Genomic DNA, 16,452 nt, shown 5'->3' with positions numbered 1-16,452 from the left:
CGTGTGTTGCTTGCTAAGCGCCACTGTAAGTTACTGTTAAAAGCTAGATTTCTTTAGTCATTTGCTGTTGAGAATAAATTGCCATTTTAGGCTCTTCACATGTAATAATTTGTTACTACCTTTTCATCAGTGTTGGCATTAGTAATGTTGATTTTTTTTCATTCTGGTGGCTGCTTTTATACTTTTACTGTATTTAGATGTAATTTGTGAAGGCCAGTTTATTTTTTTAAAGATTAATTTTCATTGAAATGGCAGATTTACAGAGAGAGGAGGAGAAAAAAGAACTTCCATCCACTGGTTCACTTCCTTAATGGTCGTAATGGCTGGAGCTGAATCAGTTTGAGGCCAGGAACCATGAGATTGTTCTGGAGCTCCCACGTGGGTACGGTGTCCCAAGGCTTTATGCCCTCCTGCACTGCTTTCCCAGGCCGTTGAATTGGGAAGTGGAGCAGCTGGGACACAAACCGGTGCCCATATGGGATCCTAGTACTTGTAAGCGGAAGATTGATGTATTCTGCCAGCTCCGAAGTAATTTAATTTTTTTAAAAATGCTGTTTTGAAAGGCATAGAAAGGTTTTTTCCTCTCAGGTTGTATATCCCCAAATAACCTATATAGCTGGAGCCTGGCTCTGCCAAACCAGGATAGCAGAACTCAGTCTGAGTCCCCTACTTGAATGATGCAAGTATTTGAATCTTTACTTGCTGCCTTTTAAAATGTACATTAGCAGAAGGTGGAATGAGAAACATAAGCAGAATTTGAACCCCACACATTGTCCCAAGCCGTGTGTTAACGTATCTGCTGCTCCAGATGCTTGCCCCAGTGCTTTTTTTTTTGTTTTTTAAAGATTTATTCATTTTATTACAGCCAGATATACACAGAGGAGGAGAGACAGAGAGGAAGATCTTGCGTCCAATGACTCACTCCCCAAGTGAGCCGCAACGGGCCGATGCGCGCTGATCCGAAGCCGGGAACCAGGAACCTCTTCCGGGTCTCCCACGCGGGTGCAGGGTCCCAATGCATTGGGCCGTCCTCAACTGCTTTCCCAGGCCACAAGCAGGGAGCTGGATGGGAAGTGGAGCTGCCAGGGTTAGAACCGGCGCCCATATGGGATCCCGGGGCGTTCAAGGCGAGGACTTTAGCCGCTAGGCCACGCCGCCGGGCCCGCCCCAGTGCTTTTAAAGTATGTGATCCAACACTTTTTAGTATTTTCATATAACTGTGTAGGCATCACTTCATTTTCATTACCTCGTGTAAAAGTCTCAGTGAACTATCAAGCTATTAAAAGAAGTGACTAGTATTGTGTTACCAGGTTATGGTGCTGGAGTTCTGGTTTTTGTCCTGGGTTCAAGTCCTGGCTGAATATTTCATGTATAAGTAGGATATAATTTTGCCTGCTTTTAAATTTTTATTATTATTATTTTTAAATAGAAGCAAATTCCTGGAGATGTGTGATGATCTTCTCGCTAGAGTGGAGCCACCGCTTCGTAGTGTTTTGGATCAAGCTAGTAAGTGTTTTTGGTAGAATTGTCTATTAGATTCTCTGGACAATGTTCTTTGCTTTACACCAAGTAGTTAGATAGATTCAGTGCTGTTTTTTTTTTTTTTTTTTTTAAAGATTTATTCATTTCATTACAGCCAGATATACACAGAGGAGGAGAGACAGAGAGGAAGATCTTCCATCCGATGATTCACTCCCCAAGTGAGCCGCAACGGCCGATGCGCGCCGATCCGAAGCCGGGAACCCGGAACCTCTTCCGGGTCTCCCACGCGGGTGCAGGGTCCCAATGCATTGGGCCGTCCTCGACTGCTTTCCCAGGCCACAAGCAGGGAGCTGGATGGGAAGTGGAGCTGCCAGGATTAGAACCGGCGCCCATATGGGATCCCGGGGCGTTCAAGGCGAGGACTTTAGCCGCTAGGCCACGGCGCCGGGCCCATTCAGTGCCATTTTTAAGCTGCTTTATTTCTCTTTTAGAGACATCTTTCTCTGCCCCATAATCTAAGAGTTAAGTGTCAGGGGAACTTGAATGAAATTCCCTGAGATACTGGTTTTGACTTGGGGATGGATGTAAACTGCTTCGCTAGTGCCTGCTGACTTGGTAGTCTTGTAAACCTTCCTGTCAGTGAGTGAATCCTTTAGCTGCGTGAAAGATACAGCCTGTTCTGATGGCAGAACATTTCAATTTTGTGTTACGCTAAAGTGTGACAGTTTGATTTAGGAATGTGTTACTAATTTTCCTAAAGCCTGCTCTAACAAATATTTCCTGAGTGCTCAGTGTTTTGTTGGTTGCTAAGTCTTTCGGAGTGTTGATGTTCTGCCAGCTTGGCACACGCCTTGCTCTTAAGTCAAAGTGGTGGGAGGCGGGTGTGTTCTTCCCTGCCCCCTACCGGGGTATATCGCCTTTCTTTAAATACTGTCTTAGGAGGTTGTCCGTGGGTGGCTGGTAGAGAGTGCTGAGGAAAGCAGGCAGTAGCAGCGATGTTTATGGGAGCAAGCTTTGGGACATGCTTCTCTGCTATAGGCCTTGTGTGGCGACTGTTTTAAGGTGGAACCTTTATGCTGCTGTGGATGGAATGTAGACTGCTTGGGGGATTGTGGAAACCTCCTTTTTTTTTTTGTTTTTGTTTAAGAAAAGGTGTATTTGATCTCTTTGCAAGGCAGAGTTAAGGGAAAAGTGTGCAGAGAGAGGGAGAGAGATTTTTCATCCTCTGATGTACTTCTAAAATGGCCACCATGGCCAGGGATGGGCCAGACTGAAGCCAAGAACCAGGAGCTTCCCCCAGATGGCACACGTGGGTGCAGGGGCCTGTTGTTCACTTTCCTGGAGCATTAGTTCTTGTAGGACACTGTCAGATGTTGCAGGACATTGAATATTACCAGCCTAAGCCTCCTGGATCCCACCATGCTTGTGCTACCCTCTGCCCGGTACTTTCAGACTCAGAGCAGCTGCTTGTTTCTACATACGTATTCTTGTGTGAGTGTGTGCTGTGACAAGTTGGTACATGACTGTGAGAACTACTGTTGGTCTTACTCTTTTTATTAGTTCAGTGCTGACTTAAAGGTTCTTTAATATAGATGTGTAACTGTTTTCAAATAGAGTTAAAGAAAGAAGATATTTATGCAGTGGAGATAGTTGGCGGTGCTACACGAATCCCCGCAGTAAAGGAAAAGATCAGTAAGTTTTTTGGTAAAGAGCTTAGTACTACACTCAATGCCGACGAAGCCGTCACCCGAGGATGTGCTTTGCAGGTGGGTTTTCCTTCAGTTCAGGGCTCATTGCGACAAGGCGGTGGTGGTTAGCTTGTGGTCATTGCAAGGTGTAAGATTCTGAACCAATTTATTGATGTCATTTAAATAACTAGTCTTTCAGTTAATTCACTAGACACATAGGTAACTCTGGGCTTCATTTAAATGTCATAGATACTCATGTGATTTCTGTCTGTACATAAGGTATTATTGTGCAACAGCTACCTAAGGGTGAAAATTTAATGAAAAAATTATAAGGAGTACTGGATTAGACAGGTGATTTGACAAGTGATAGAAGTTGATTAAATTGCTTGCTTGGGTAGCATTGAATTATTGAATTAGAAACTTGAAGGCCATTGATGGACCTTGCTGAGGTTCATCATTATGATTCTACTGATTTTGTCAATTTCTGTTGTGTATGCTTGCCAAATGCAGTTCTCAAACATTTTATTTCAGTGTGCAATCTTATCGCCTGCTTTCAAAGTCAGAGAGTTCTCTATCACCGATGTGGTACCATTCCCCATATCCCTGAGGTGGAATTCTCCAGCAGAGGAAGGGTCAAGGTAATGTGTTTATTGCTCACTCTTACGCTGTGGCAACTACTGTATTCCCTACCTTCCTGCCTAAATAAAGCTGTAATATTTTGTTGTGATGTGTAATGAAAAGTGATTGCTTATTACGCGGGGTAGATAAATTACGTTCTCACTGCCTCTGCTGATCCTGATGCAGGCATTGGCATCTCTTTCTGCTCTCTGAAGTACATTTCCTTTTTTATCGACTATAAAGACATTACTCTTAGAATCTGGAAACAATGCTATTTGAGAAGAGAGAAAAATGGACACACCCTGAATTTGTGTTTTTGTCTGTTTCCTCCCATGCAGTGATTGTGAGGTTTTTGCAAAAAATCATGCTGCTCCTTTCTCGAAAGTGCTCACTTTTTATAGAAAGGAACCTTTCACTCTGGAGGCCTATTACAGCTCCCCTCAGGATCTGCCCTACCCAGACCCTGCTATAGGTGAGTGAAGAGTAGGGTGGGTCATGACATAGCTAGCTTTTCTGCACTTGAAGAACAGGCGTAGCTGGAAGAACAAGTACGTTATTCTGAAATTGAGATACTTGAGGTGACCAAACAAAACCTCTTCCAGTTCTGTTACAGCCTCAGAATCGGGTTGCTGTTTTCTGGGCAGTGTTTCTCAGATAACGCACATTGGAGTTCTGCCTTTGTGTAAGGCACTTCTAGAGACTAAGGAGTTAGAGAGGCGGGGCCCCGTGCTCCAGTGGTGTGACAGGGTGCACACAGCTCAGCAGGAGAGCGTGGTACACTAGTAACAGACCATGGTTTTGGGACCAGCCTGCTTTGGTCTTCGCTAGGCTCCGGGGAGACTCTGGCGATTTGATAATAGTGCTGGTTGAGAAGAGAAGCTCAAGTACGTGACCAATATCTGAAATACATGCAGGACGTATTAGCAATATGCTGAGTGATACTGGGAAGCAGCAGAAAGATTTTTCTCATTTCTGAAACAGAATTGTGGAAGTAAACGACAGCAAAACCCTGATCTTAATAACTGGATTTACTAGGAATGGCAGTTTCTGGGTAACTGGCAGTAGTGTGGAGTCCTTATTTATTTTTCCTTGTAGAAGGATCAATGTGTGTCTTGGAGATTTTCCTGACAGCAGCATCAATATGAAATAATGAAACGGAATAGGGAACAAATTAGAAATGATTGAGTCCTTAATTGGGGATAAATATGCCTAAAAGTAAAAGATCAAGAAAAATTGTGATAATTTGGTGTGATTGTATGAGTATTCACTTTGCTTATTTGAAGTCTCCTATTAGTTACTGAGCCAACACGCAGAAGTAGCTATCACTTGGCATTGTGGATGTGTTGATGTTTGAAATCATCCTCTTGGGTTGTTCTTTTTTTGTCTCTTTCATGTCCATAGCTCAGTTTTCAGTTCAGAAAGTCACTCCTCAGTCTGATGGCTCCAGTTCCAAAGTGAAAGTAAAAGTTCGAGTCAATGTGCATGGCATCTTCAGTGTGTCTAGTGCATCCCTAGTGGAAGTTCATAAATCTGAGGAAAATGAAGAGCCAATGGAAACAGATCAGAATGCAAAGGAGGAAGAGGTAATTTGGGTGTTTTGGGCTGTGAAGGATGCCCCCAGGTAACTTGGGGAGAAATGCTAGCAAGTGGACAGGTGACAGATGAGCACGGTGACACACCTGGGGCATATATAGCTCCCTTGGCAGTGAGGGGACAGAAGATTTTTACACAGAGTTTGCGTGTATGGAAAGGATACTAAAGTTGGCTTCTGTCTCCTTCAGCTTATGTTGACTCTTGGTAGTTCTTGAAGGGAAGGTCCCATGTCACGTTTGATTATTTTAATGAGTAGAGTAGTTTGTTCACTTACATATTGGAATGAACCCTGGGCATTGTCCTCACTGTGTCTCAGTGCTTCCCGAGACTGGAGTCAGATCTACAGATTGGGGTTGCTGTGCCTTGGCTTGGAGCCCCGCTCGAGTAGTGGTGGGAGCTGTCCGGTGATTCTGACTTGCTGCAGGTATTGAGGCTCTCCCCAAAATGCTCCCTTCGTCAGTATTGTGAGGCTTGCTGCTCTGACCCATGTAATGACTGTACTTTTGAGGGTGAAAAGGATGAGTTAGGAGCTGCTTGGAGAAGACTTGAGACATGCAATCATGAGGAACCTTTGAGGAACTCAAGTTTGTTCTCATGATTGTATTTTGTAGATGGTGTTAAGTGATGCCACGTAGTATACTACGAGTACTGATGGTTTACAACACAGTTTCACAGTCCTGTTGTATAGACTGGTAACTAAGATGTAGAGGGATTTTTTTGTTGTTGTTGTTTTTTAAAGATTTATTCATTTTATTACAGCCAGATATACAGAGAGGAGGAGAGACAGAGAGGAAGATCTTCTGTCCGATGATTCACTCCCCAAGTGAGCCGCAACGGGCCGATGCGCGCCAACCCGAAGCCGGGAACCAGGAACCTCTTCCGGGTCTCCCACGCGGGTGCAGTGTTCCAGTGCATTGGGCCGTCCTCGACTGCTTTCCCAGGCCACAAGCAGGGAGCCGGATGGGAAGTGGAGCTGCCGGGATTAGAACCGGCGCCCATATGGGATCCCGGGGCTTTCAAGGCGAGGACTTTAGCCACCAGGCCACGCCGCCGGGCCCATCCTGTGTGTTTTATATAGCTAGCCTGTGTGGCCTAGCTGTGTGGAATAGCTGGAATTTGAGGCAAGAGCTACTGGTAGAGCCTCCTTGGGAATTGGTGCTCTGTAACTGCCAGTGTGTCGTGAAGGTTACTCTCTGAGTCGTGTTCTCTGGTGTCAGGATTTGCTTGGCTCTGTTTTCCAGAAGATGCAAGTGGACCAGGAGGAGCCGCCTGTGGAAGAGCAGCAGCAGCAGCAGACCCCAGCAGAAAGTAAGACAGAATCTGAAGAAATGGAGGTATGAGTTGTCTTATAGAAGCTGAATTAATGGTTGTGCTTTTTGATAAGGGACTGTCTTTGAAGATAGTTACTCTAGTGATTCTTGATACATTTCAGTAATTTTCTGAAAGATTTTGTAGTATGTTGTGAAGGTACTTTGAACTCTATTATTTTTCTTTGAAGATTTATTTTATTTTTATTGGAAAGTCAACATACAGAGAAGGGGAGAGGCGGGAAGATCATCCGTCCGTTGATTCACTCCTCAAGCGGTCGTAGTGGTCAGAGCTGAGCTGATCCAAAGCCAGGAGCCTCTTACAGGTGTCCCACACGGGTGCAGGGTCCCAACGCTTTGGCTGTTCTCAGTTGCTTTTCCAGGCAACTAGCAGGGAGCTGGATGGGAAGCGGGGTCTTGGGGATTGGAAACGGTGCCCATACAGGATCCTGGTGCATTCAAGGTGAAGACTTTGACCACTAGGCTACCGTTCCAGGCCCTGAATTCTGTTCTTGTTGGTGCCTGGAAGAAAACACTCAAAACTAGAAATTGAGGCCTTTGATTGATTTGAGTTAAAACTATCACTTACTCATTACTAGCAAAATAATGAATTTGGAATCTTTCCAAATCTTTGAACTTCCTGACTCATATTTTTACTGCTAGAAAATTTAATACATTTAAGTGTATTGAATAAATAATAGGTATAATACATTTACTTCAGAATACTTATGTAACTTGTTTGAGTATTTGCCAGTCTATAATTTCTGTAACTTTTTTTTTTTGAGACTTATTTTTATCGGAAAGTCAGGTTTACATAGAGGAAGAGCTTCCATCCACTGGCTCACTCTCCAAGTGGCAGCAACAACCAGCTGAGCTGATCCAAAGCCAGGAGCCAGGAGTTTCTTCTAGGTCTTGCATGTGGGTGCAGGGTCCCAGGGCTTTGGGCCGTCCTTGACTGCTTTCCCAGGTCTCAAGCAGAGAGCTGGATGGGAGGTGGAGCACTTGGGACAGGAACTGGTGCCCAGATGTGATCCTGGTACATGCAAGGTGAAAAGTTTACACACTAGGCTACTGCACTGTACCCCAACCTATGATTTTCAAATTAGCTATTAGAATTGACAAGAATTGAGAATTTTGTTAAAATTCTTAAGTTACTTAAGAATTTTAAGTTAGTATTAAACTGTGATTTGTAGTGTTACTCTCCACCATTTGAGGACTTTTTAATGGTTTGTAATATTTATAAAACTTTGGCAGAGTCTTCATTCCTTAAGTCTGTCACCTGAATTTTCACATCTGCTAACTTCCTTGAGGTGTGGAAATAATATTGAAGAATGAGAAAGGCCAGAAGCAGTGATGTTGCTCAGTTACCTGGCTGGCTCATATGCTCATGTGTTTTCCAGCTGGGGAACCCTTTGTGCCGTGGCGCAGGCTTGGAGACGGCAGGGGCGTGTATGTTGTGCCTGCTGTTTGTGGGTAACAGGCACGGAGGCTGGCGTTGCATAGCTGTGCGAGGTTGCTGGGGCTGCGCTCAGGCTTCCACAGTCTGGCTCCGGAACTGTAGTGCCTTTCACAGTATTGTTCTCAAGGGAAGTGAAATATAAACGATACATAAATTTTAGCAGCTGACTTGTTATTTAGATGGAAAAATGGGGAAATGACATTGGAGTTTTGCATCATATTGTAGAAGGAGTTGAATTGTAAAAGACTTACATGTGAAAAAAAACCAAAATGCCAGAGACAGTGCCGTGGCCCAGCAGCTAAAGTCCTCGCCTTAAACACTCCAGGATCCCATATGGGTGCCGGTTCTAATCCTGGCTGCCCCGCTTTCCATGCAACTCCCTGCTTGTGGCCTGGGAAAGCAGTCGTGGACGGCCCAAAGCCTTGGGACCCTGCACCCATGTGGGAGACCCAGAGGGAGTTCTTGGCTCCTGGTGCAGTTCTTGGTGCAGCACCGGCAGTTGTAGTTACTTGGGGAGTGAATCATCAGATGGAAGATTTTTCTATCTTTCTCTTTGTATCTCTGAGTTTGCAATAAAATAAACAAACCTTTAAGGAAATTTAAAAAATGCCAGATGTTTAAACTGCATATTATTCTGATCTGTGGATAGGGAAGTTCTGAAGTATGAAAGTCCTAATAGTGAAGACAAAGTCAGAGATTGAGATGACAGAACTGACTGGTGCAGATAAGTAAGAAAAACATGGGGAAGAACCTGGGGGAGTTAACCATTTGTGGAAAAGTCAGTAAAATCCCAAGAGAACAGTGGAAAAAATATGATGAGGCAATTTGAAGAAGTAGTAAGTGTAAGGGGAAGATTACAGTCCTGAAAATCCTTGCTAAAAATAACAGAGTGGTGACATTAAATCAATTCCTGGTTGTGGAAAAGGTGCATTGGAATTCCCCCTGTGTGAGAAACGAAATAATTACATTCTAGGAATCACATTACTTATCAGGAGAAAGTTCATATCTTCTGCCCACTAGGTTTTTATGCATGTTTGTATCTTAAGGTAAGGGAAGTTTATTGTTTTAAAAATTTATTTGCTTGAAATAGTTAACAAGATACGCAAGATTTTGCCAGAAATCTTTCACTTGCTAGTTCACTCATCAGATGTGGCTACAATGGCCAGAACTTTGCCCATTTGAAGTCAGAAGGCAGGAACCTTGGGTCTCCCCAAGCTCAGGCTGGCTGCAAGGCCCGTGGATTTGGGCCATATCCTGCTGCCTTCCTAGGTGCCTTAGCAGGGGACTGGATCGTAAGTGGAGCAGCCCAGATTCAAACCGGCACTCAAGGGATGATGGTGCTGCGGATGGCAGCTTTACTTGTTACGGCACAGCACCAGCTCTTGAAAGGAAAAAAAACATATTTTTTGAAGATTTATTTTATTTTTATTAGAAAGGCAGATATACAGAGACGAGGAGAGACAGAGAAGATCTTCTGTCAGTTGATTCACTCCCCAGGAGGCTACAATGGCCAGAGCTGTGCCAGTGTGAAGCCAGGAGCCTGGAACCTCTTCTAGGTCTCCCATGTGTTTGGGTGCAGGGTCCCAAGACTTTGAGCCATCCTTGAGTGCTTTCCCAGGCCACAAGCAAGGAACTGGATGGGAAGCAGGGCTGCTGGGATTAGAACCAGTGCCCATATGGGATGCTGGTGTGTTCAAGGCAAGGACTTGCCACTTGGCTACCGCGACCGGCCCTGAAAGCATTCTTTAAAGGGATGATTATATATTAATTGTGGGACTGTTCTGTGTTTATATGTGTGATTTTAATTTAAGTTTTAAAATGCACATAGCAGACATTACTGTCATGACTAAGTGTACGATGTGTTAATATTAAGTAAATATATCTTGCAGTGCAGCTGATACTTGGAACTATTTTGTTTTGTAAAACTGAAGTTATATTCACTAATCAAACCCCATTCCCTGTTTCCGTCCATCTCTGGATCTCAATACTGAAAATATACCTCAAATGTATTTCTTTATTTTTCAGGTACTAAAATACCTCTAAATTACTTAGACTGCCAGAAAACAGGTTAATAGAGCAAAAGATCCTTTGACATATGGCCATGTTGAAATTTTGAAGAGTCCGTATGTGTGTTAGGATTCTCTACTTCCAACCTGTCATTGTGTTTGTTTTTGCTGATTTATGTTACTTTAGACCTCTCAGGCTGGATCTAAAGACAAAAAGATGGACCAACCGCCTCAGGCCAAGAAAGCGAAAGTGAAGACCAGCACTGTGGACCTGCCCATTGAGAATCAGCTATTGTGGCATATAGACAGGGAGATGCTCAATTTGTACATCGAAAATGAGGTGGTTATTAAGTCTCTTACAGTCGGGAGCTAGTGTGGTCATCTTGCTCAGAAAGTAGTTTAGATTTGTGGGATCTGTAAGATTAAAGAATAAAACCTACAGAGTGCCAAAATGCTTTTACGATTATATTAATAGGATGTCTAATTATAAGATCTCTGTTAAGAAATTGAAAGTGGTTTAGGTTTATGGATTCTATATGAGCTAAGTTTAAATAATAAAGCCCATTGAATGCCGAAATTCTCCTATGATTATCTTAGTAGGATGTTTTATTTGTAAGCTTTGTTAGGATATCTCTAGTTTAGCGGAGGTACTGTTGATTTTGGGGTGTGTATGCTTACTAGAGATTGGGATGTTAGGGGAGATTCATCACAGAAGTTGATCAATAGAAGTCACATAGCGTTGATTACATTAATTCCCAGTTATGACATTTAAAAGTGAGTGGTGAGGTTTGGAACTCTGGAGTCCATTATGGATGGGATTGTTACCTGTGACATTTCTTAGACTTCCACTGAATACTTTCTCTCTGCAATACCGTTAACATTGTTATAGTATGAATAAACTTGATTTTTCTTGATTTTACTTAAGGTGATATACTCTAAAGTATTATCATTATCTGACAGCCAGTAGTTTCTTAACATTCTCTTGTGTTGAACTCTGTTCAGATTTTTTGCTGGAGTGTTCTGTTGCTGTGTTGTCAGCTGATGTAACCACTTAATTCAGATCAACCGAGGATAGTCTTTAGTTGCCCCTTTGCTGGTTTGGAGAACTGGAAAGGAAGTGGGGGAGATTGTTTGTCTACATTGGTAGCTGTGGTGGCATTGAAGAGGAAATTATCTGTTTCCCTGAAGTGTGCTTGATTTATCTGTCCTCAGGGTATCATGATCATGCAGGACAAACTGGAGAAGGAGCGCAATGATGCCAAGAACGCAGTGGAAGAATACGTCTATGAAATGAGAGACAAACTTAGTGGTGATTATGAGAAGTTTGTGAGTGAGGATGTAAGTGTGCCCCGTGTGTCTAGCTGTTGTGTGTCTTCTCAGAGCATCTTTGAAGGTGACAGAAGGGAAGCTTGCTTCTATGTGCGTAGAGTAGAATGACCAACCATTTTTAGGGTGAAGGGCAAAGTTGCACAAATAGAGCATTCTTAATCCTGACAGCAGGTACCTGAAGTCACGATGCTCGACAGCTGTAGATGTGGTGGGTTTTGGCCTCCTGGATCAGGGATGTTTGACTAGCAGTGTGTGTGCAAGGATTTTGGATTTGAAAGAATACAAAACCTGAAAGACTGGTCCCTAGCTTTTTTGATATAGGACATACAGGGCAGTAGCTGCTTTATGATGATATTCCATATTCCTTGCTTGTTGAAGCAAGTCGTGTCTCTACATCACTTTCACATCTCACCTTTTTATGTATTTGACTGCCGAAACTTAACCTGGTATTTTTCTTCTAGCCAGTTCACTGTGTGTGTGTGTGTGTGTGTGTGTGTGTAAGTCACAAATAAGTGCAGTTTTTGGTATGGAAATTGCCAGATCTATTTGAAGCCCTTTACAGCCTAGAGAATGAAAGAATACCCCTTGTGTGTATCAAGCCCAGTTGCACCTGCCGGTCTTCATCGCTGCATTTCCCACCCTTTCAGAGTTGTAGAGCATTTCTGAGGGACATCATTCCACTCTGAGCCTGTGACTGGATAGCTGATTCAGCCCTCTTTTTTGACCTAATGACGTTATTTTCTTCAGGATCGAAACAGTTTTACTTTGAAACTAGAAGATACTGAAAATTGGCTCTATGAGGATGGTGAAGACCAGCCAAAGCAAGTCTATGTTGACAAGTTGGCTGAATTAAAGGTAAGTGTTGAGAGTAGGCTGTTAGAACTACACTGACTGTGGGTACAGCTCCCAAGAAGAGTCACTCGAAATGGAGAATTCTCATGTTGAGAAGATGGGATAAAAATTGTATTTCAAAAATCATATATCCTCAATGACTATGTCAATATACATGTAAAATAACAAAAGAACTGAAAATGTAGATTCACAGAATGCGACTAAATGGGAGAGATGGTGTGTACTTGATGTCGAGGTATAGAAAGACAAGTAGCAAGACCTAACTGCCGCCCCACTGCTCCTGCAATGCAGTGGGGACACAGCCGGGTGGAGCAATAATCAGGAAAAACCAAGTGTTTGATTTTGTATTTTAAAAACATGGTTGTTACACCTTCAAGTTAAGAATACCAGAACTGTGTAACATTGGGCATTCTTTAGGAAAAGGGAACAGAACATAAGAGCTGAGCCAGTCCAAAGCCAGGAACCTCTTCCAGGTCTCCCATTCGGGTGCAGGGTCCCAAGGCTTTGGGCCGTCCTCAGCTGCTTTCCCAGGCCCCAAGCAGGGAGCTGGATGGGAAGCAGGGCTGCTGGGATTAGAACCCGCACCCATATGTGATCCTGGAGCATTCAAGGTGAGGACTTTAACCACTATATTATTATGCTGGGCCCTCTCTGGGCCTTTTTTACCACCTGCTGGGTGGGCTGGCTCAACGAGGGCGTTGGCAGTTTAATTTCATTCTTGGAAGACTAAAGCTTAAGAGCCATCCAACTTCGTTTTTTTCTTCATTTTGCTTCTTGTTCTGGTAGATGTCAGACACGGAGGCAGAACTGTAGCGTCTGCCACTGTCAGGTGTTGACGTTGTCTTCTCCACAGTGTGCCTTTCCAGGAAAAGACAACGTCTGATGTCCCAGCTAAGGGATCCTTTGTGACGACACTGACAGTTTCCTGTCATTTTTTTCATAACTGATTATTATTTTAGCTGGTTGAATATGGACCCCTTGTAAGAGCCACACATTTTTACTAGTTTTTTAAGTCTCCGTGGTTTCCCATTTATCCTTGTTTTATTTTTGTGAAGCAGCTGGATTAGTTCTGCCTCAGTCTGGACGTTGCTGCTGTTGTTTCCATGCTGGTATCTAACATGAGCTGGTTCAGTGCTAGGTGGATCCAGAAGCTCCATTACACTCAGATTTTTCTTTTATTAAATTTTAATTGAAAGTATAAGAAAATTTTTTGGTCAGTATACCAAAGCACCTAGGGTTTTTTTGGTTGTTGTTGTTGTTTTTTTTTTGTTTTTGCTTTTTTTTTTTACTAGAAATCCACTTTTGTTCAGAGAGATGGAAAGAAAGATCTTCCATCTGCTGGATCCACTCCCCAAGTGGCCACAACGGGCAGAGCTGAGGAGATCTGAAGTCAGGATCCAGGAGCTTCTGTGCAGGGTCCCAAGGCTTCCAAGGCTTTGGGCTGTCCTCTGCTGTTTTCCCAGACCACAAGCAGGGAGCCGGAAGGGAAGTGGAGCTGCCAGGGTTAGAACTGGTGCCCGTGTATGATCCCGGTGCATGCAAGGCAAGGATTTTAGCCTCTAGGCTATTGCACTGGGCCCAGTTAGTGTCTTGCCGTCCCCACCTGCCCTTCCCAGTTGTGTGTTGAGAACTCAGGCTTAGGTGATAAACTGCAGTGACTGCATGTGGATGATGGACTGGAGAAACCTACTTGACTGTACAGTAACACATGGAGAACAAATGTGCTCATCAGTCCTGGCCGAAACAGTGTAGTGTGCCTCTGGTGGTTTAAGATGTGTGAAAAATTTCTGTGTTCTCTCTCATGTGAAGAATCTAGGTCAACCTATTAAGATACGGTTCCAGGAATCTGAAGAAAGACCAAAATTATTTGAAGAACTAGGGAAACAAATCCAACAATATATGAAAGTAATCAGTTCTTTCAAAAACAAGGTATCTGTTCTGTAATTTTTTTGTTTTGGTAGTTAATTTGAAGCATTTATGTAGTTTTATTACTTGACAGTTGTTTAATTATGTTGTCATTTTGGATGTTAATTGTGTGTAGTACTTTATATAATCTTGGAGGACCTACAGAATTTGCTGTTTGTCTTGAAAAGAGGACACCCGATGGTGTGCAGTGTTGCTGACGCCCAGATGTCCTAGCCCCGGAGTCGGTCATTTGTGCACATAAGGGCTCTGTCTCAGCAGTAAGACAGCTTTGGAGCGTTGTGAGATTTGTCATGGAAGGCACACAGCGCTTACAGGGTGGTTGGTAGAATTGGCACTGATAGCTTCTCCCTTGGCCTTGTGCAGCACTCAGTAATAACCTGAGGAGCTGGGGTTCAGCCACGTGACTCCAGCAGTGGCGTGCTGCTCACTCTGCTGTGTGCCGTCATCTAGGTGCTTGATGTATTATCACGCAAGAAACCCAGGAGTGATCAATATTTAGAGTTTGCAAAAAGATTTTGATTGTTAAAGTTCTTCTCTAAGAAATTGTATTCATTGTTGTTCTGACCAGCATGCATAAATCTTGGCTTCCATAGCTAATGAAAATGTAGGTTTTTTTCATTTATTTGCACTTTTGGATTTATGCAGTTTTATTGGAAAGCAGATCAGATTTACATCTGCTGGTTAATTCCTCAGATGGTCACAGTGGTCATAGCTGAGTCAGTCCAAAGGCCGGGACCAGGAACTGCTTGTGGGTGCAGCATGCCAAAGTTTTGCCCATCCTCTGCTGCTTTCCCAGGCCACAATAGGGAGCTGAATGGGAATGGAGCATTTGGGACCATATGGGGTATCCTGGTGCATAGAGGTGGATTAGCCAATTGAGTCGTCGTGTTGGGCCCTATACTTTGGAAACCATGTAATTGCCTTATTATGTATTTTCAAATTTTTATGAATGTTTAAAAAACTTGTTAATTTTTTTCTATTAAACTTTACATGTGCTTCAGTTTTTGAAGGCTGTAACACTTTGAAATATGGTAATGAGCTAGTCGGCTTCAGGGAGGCTGAGTCCCGTCTTTTGACATTGTCTCTGATGGGTGTAGGAGGACCAGTATGAGCATTTGGATGCTGCGGACATGGCCAAGGTGGAGAAGAGCACAAACGAGGCCATGGAATGGATGAACAACAAGCTGAATCTGCAGAACAAGCAGAGCCTGACCATGGACCCCGTGGTCAAGACAAAAGAGATTGAAGCTAAAATTAAGGTAATTTGGGTCTTTTAAATATTGACCAGTCTTCTGGTGACCTTGAGAAGGGAGCTTTGCTGCTGGTATGAGGGCTGGTGGAGCTGGGGAGAGCATGGGGCATGAGAGGTGTTCGTTTGTAAGGAACCATACTGTTCTCTTGCTGTTGTAGGAGCTGACGAGCTTCTGTAACCCTATAATTTCCAAGCCTAAACCCAAAGTGGAACCTCCAAAAGAGGAGCAGAAAAATGCAGAGCAGAATGGACCAGTGGACGGACAAGGTGACAACCCTGGCCCTCAGGCCGCCGAGCAGGGTGCAGACGGAGCTGTGCCTTCCGATGCAGACAAGAAGCTTCCTGAGATGGACATTGATTGATTGCAACACTTGTTTATATTAAAACAGACTATTATAAAGCTTTAAGTTGTCAACTTTGTTCTAACTAGCAACTAGAGCAAGTGAAACTGGAGATTTCTTAATCAGTTTTTAGGGGGGCTTTGGGGAAAGGGATATAGGAATGTAGGGAGCTTTTGACTTCTAAATAGTTAGATACAGAGTGAGTGCATTGTATCTCTTTCATATTTAGAAGCCAGTGAGTACCTGCGCGTAAGCTTCACTCATTCTGTGTTGAATCATGCTTCTTCGAGGGTAAATTTGTTTTAGAAAGTTGAGCTGTCGCAAAAATTATACCTAGCTGTTGAGCAACCCTTACACGATGCTCTGCCTGACAGGAGCTCAAGTTGCGTTTTCAGAGTCTGCTATGGAGCTTGCCCAAAGGCTCCCCGCTTGGCGTGGGGACGAGGCAGGGTCCCCCTCGGCTCTGAGGCCTGGACCAGCACATGGCTGGAATCAGTGGAGCAGAAGTGTGCTCTCGAGCTATGGCCACGCCTCCTGTCCTCTCCCTCCCCCACTCCTCTCAACAGAGCTCCCAACCCCAATGCCCTGTGCTGCCCCAC

The 16,452-nt window shown here is 43.7% G+C and overlaps 1 protein-coding gene across 1 annotated transcript in view; it reads left to right on the top strand.

The window, feature by feature from the left end:
- The window catches only part of HSPA4 (heat shock protein family A (Hsp70) member 4), a 43,946-nt gene extending 28,031 nt beyond the window's left edge, over positions 1–15,915 (top strand). Inside the window, exons 8-19 of the mRNA XM_058677310.1 lie at positions 1,430–1,506; positions 3,097–3,248; positions 3,702–3,808; positions 4,127–4,260; positions 5,190–5,371; positions 6,623–6,715; positions 10,341–10,493; positions 11,366–11,491; positions 12,230–12,337; positions 14,144–14,263; positions 15,358–15,519; positions 15,671–15,915. Coding sequence (XP_058533293.1) covers positions 1,430–1,506; positions 3,097–3,248; positions 3,702–3,808; positions 4,127–4,260; positions 5,190–5,371; positions 6,623–6,715; positions 10,341–10,493; positions 11,366–11,491; positions 12,230–12,337; positions 14,144–14,263; positions 15,358–15,519; positions 15,671–15,874 — 1,618 coding nt within the window. The 3' untranslated portion in view covers positions 15,875–15,915. The remainder of the gene's footprint in view (positions 1–1,429; positions 1,507–3,096; positions 3,249–3,701; positions 3,809–4,126; positions 4,261–5,189; positions 5,372–6,622; positions 6,716–10,340; positions 10,494–11,365; positions 11,492–12,229; positions 12,338–14,143; positions 14,264–15,357; positions 15,520–15,670) is intronic.
- Positions 15,916–16,452: the final 537 nt, after the last annotated feature.

Source organism: Ochotona princeps, chromosome 19 (assembly GCF_030435755.1).
Source record: "Ochotona princeps isolate mOchPri1 chromosome 19, mOchPri1.hap1, whole genome shotgun sequence".
In the NCBI taxonomy this organism is placed as follows: domain Eukaryota; kingdom Metazoa; phylum Chordata; class Mammalia; order Lagomorpha; family Ochotonidae; genus Ochotona; species Ochotona princeps.
Note: the sequence above shows the minus strand (reverse complement) of the source record. Positions and strands in the feature narration are given on the sequence as shown.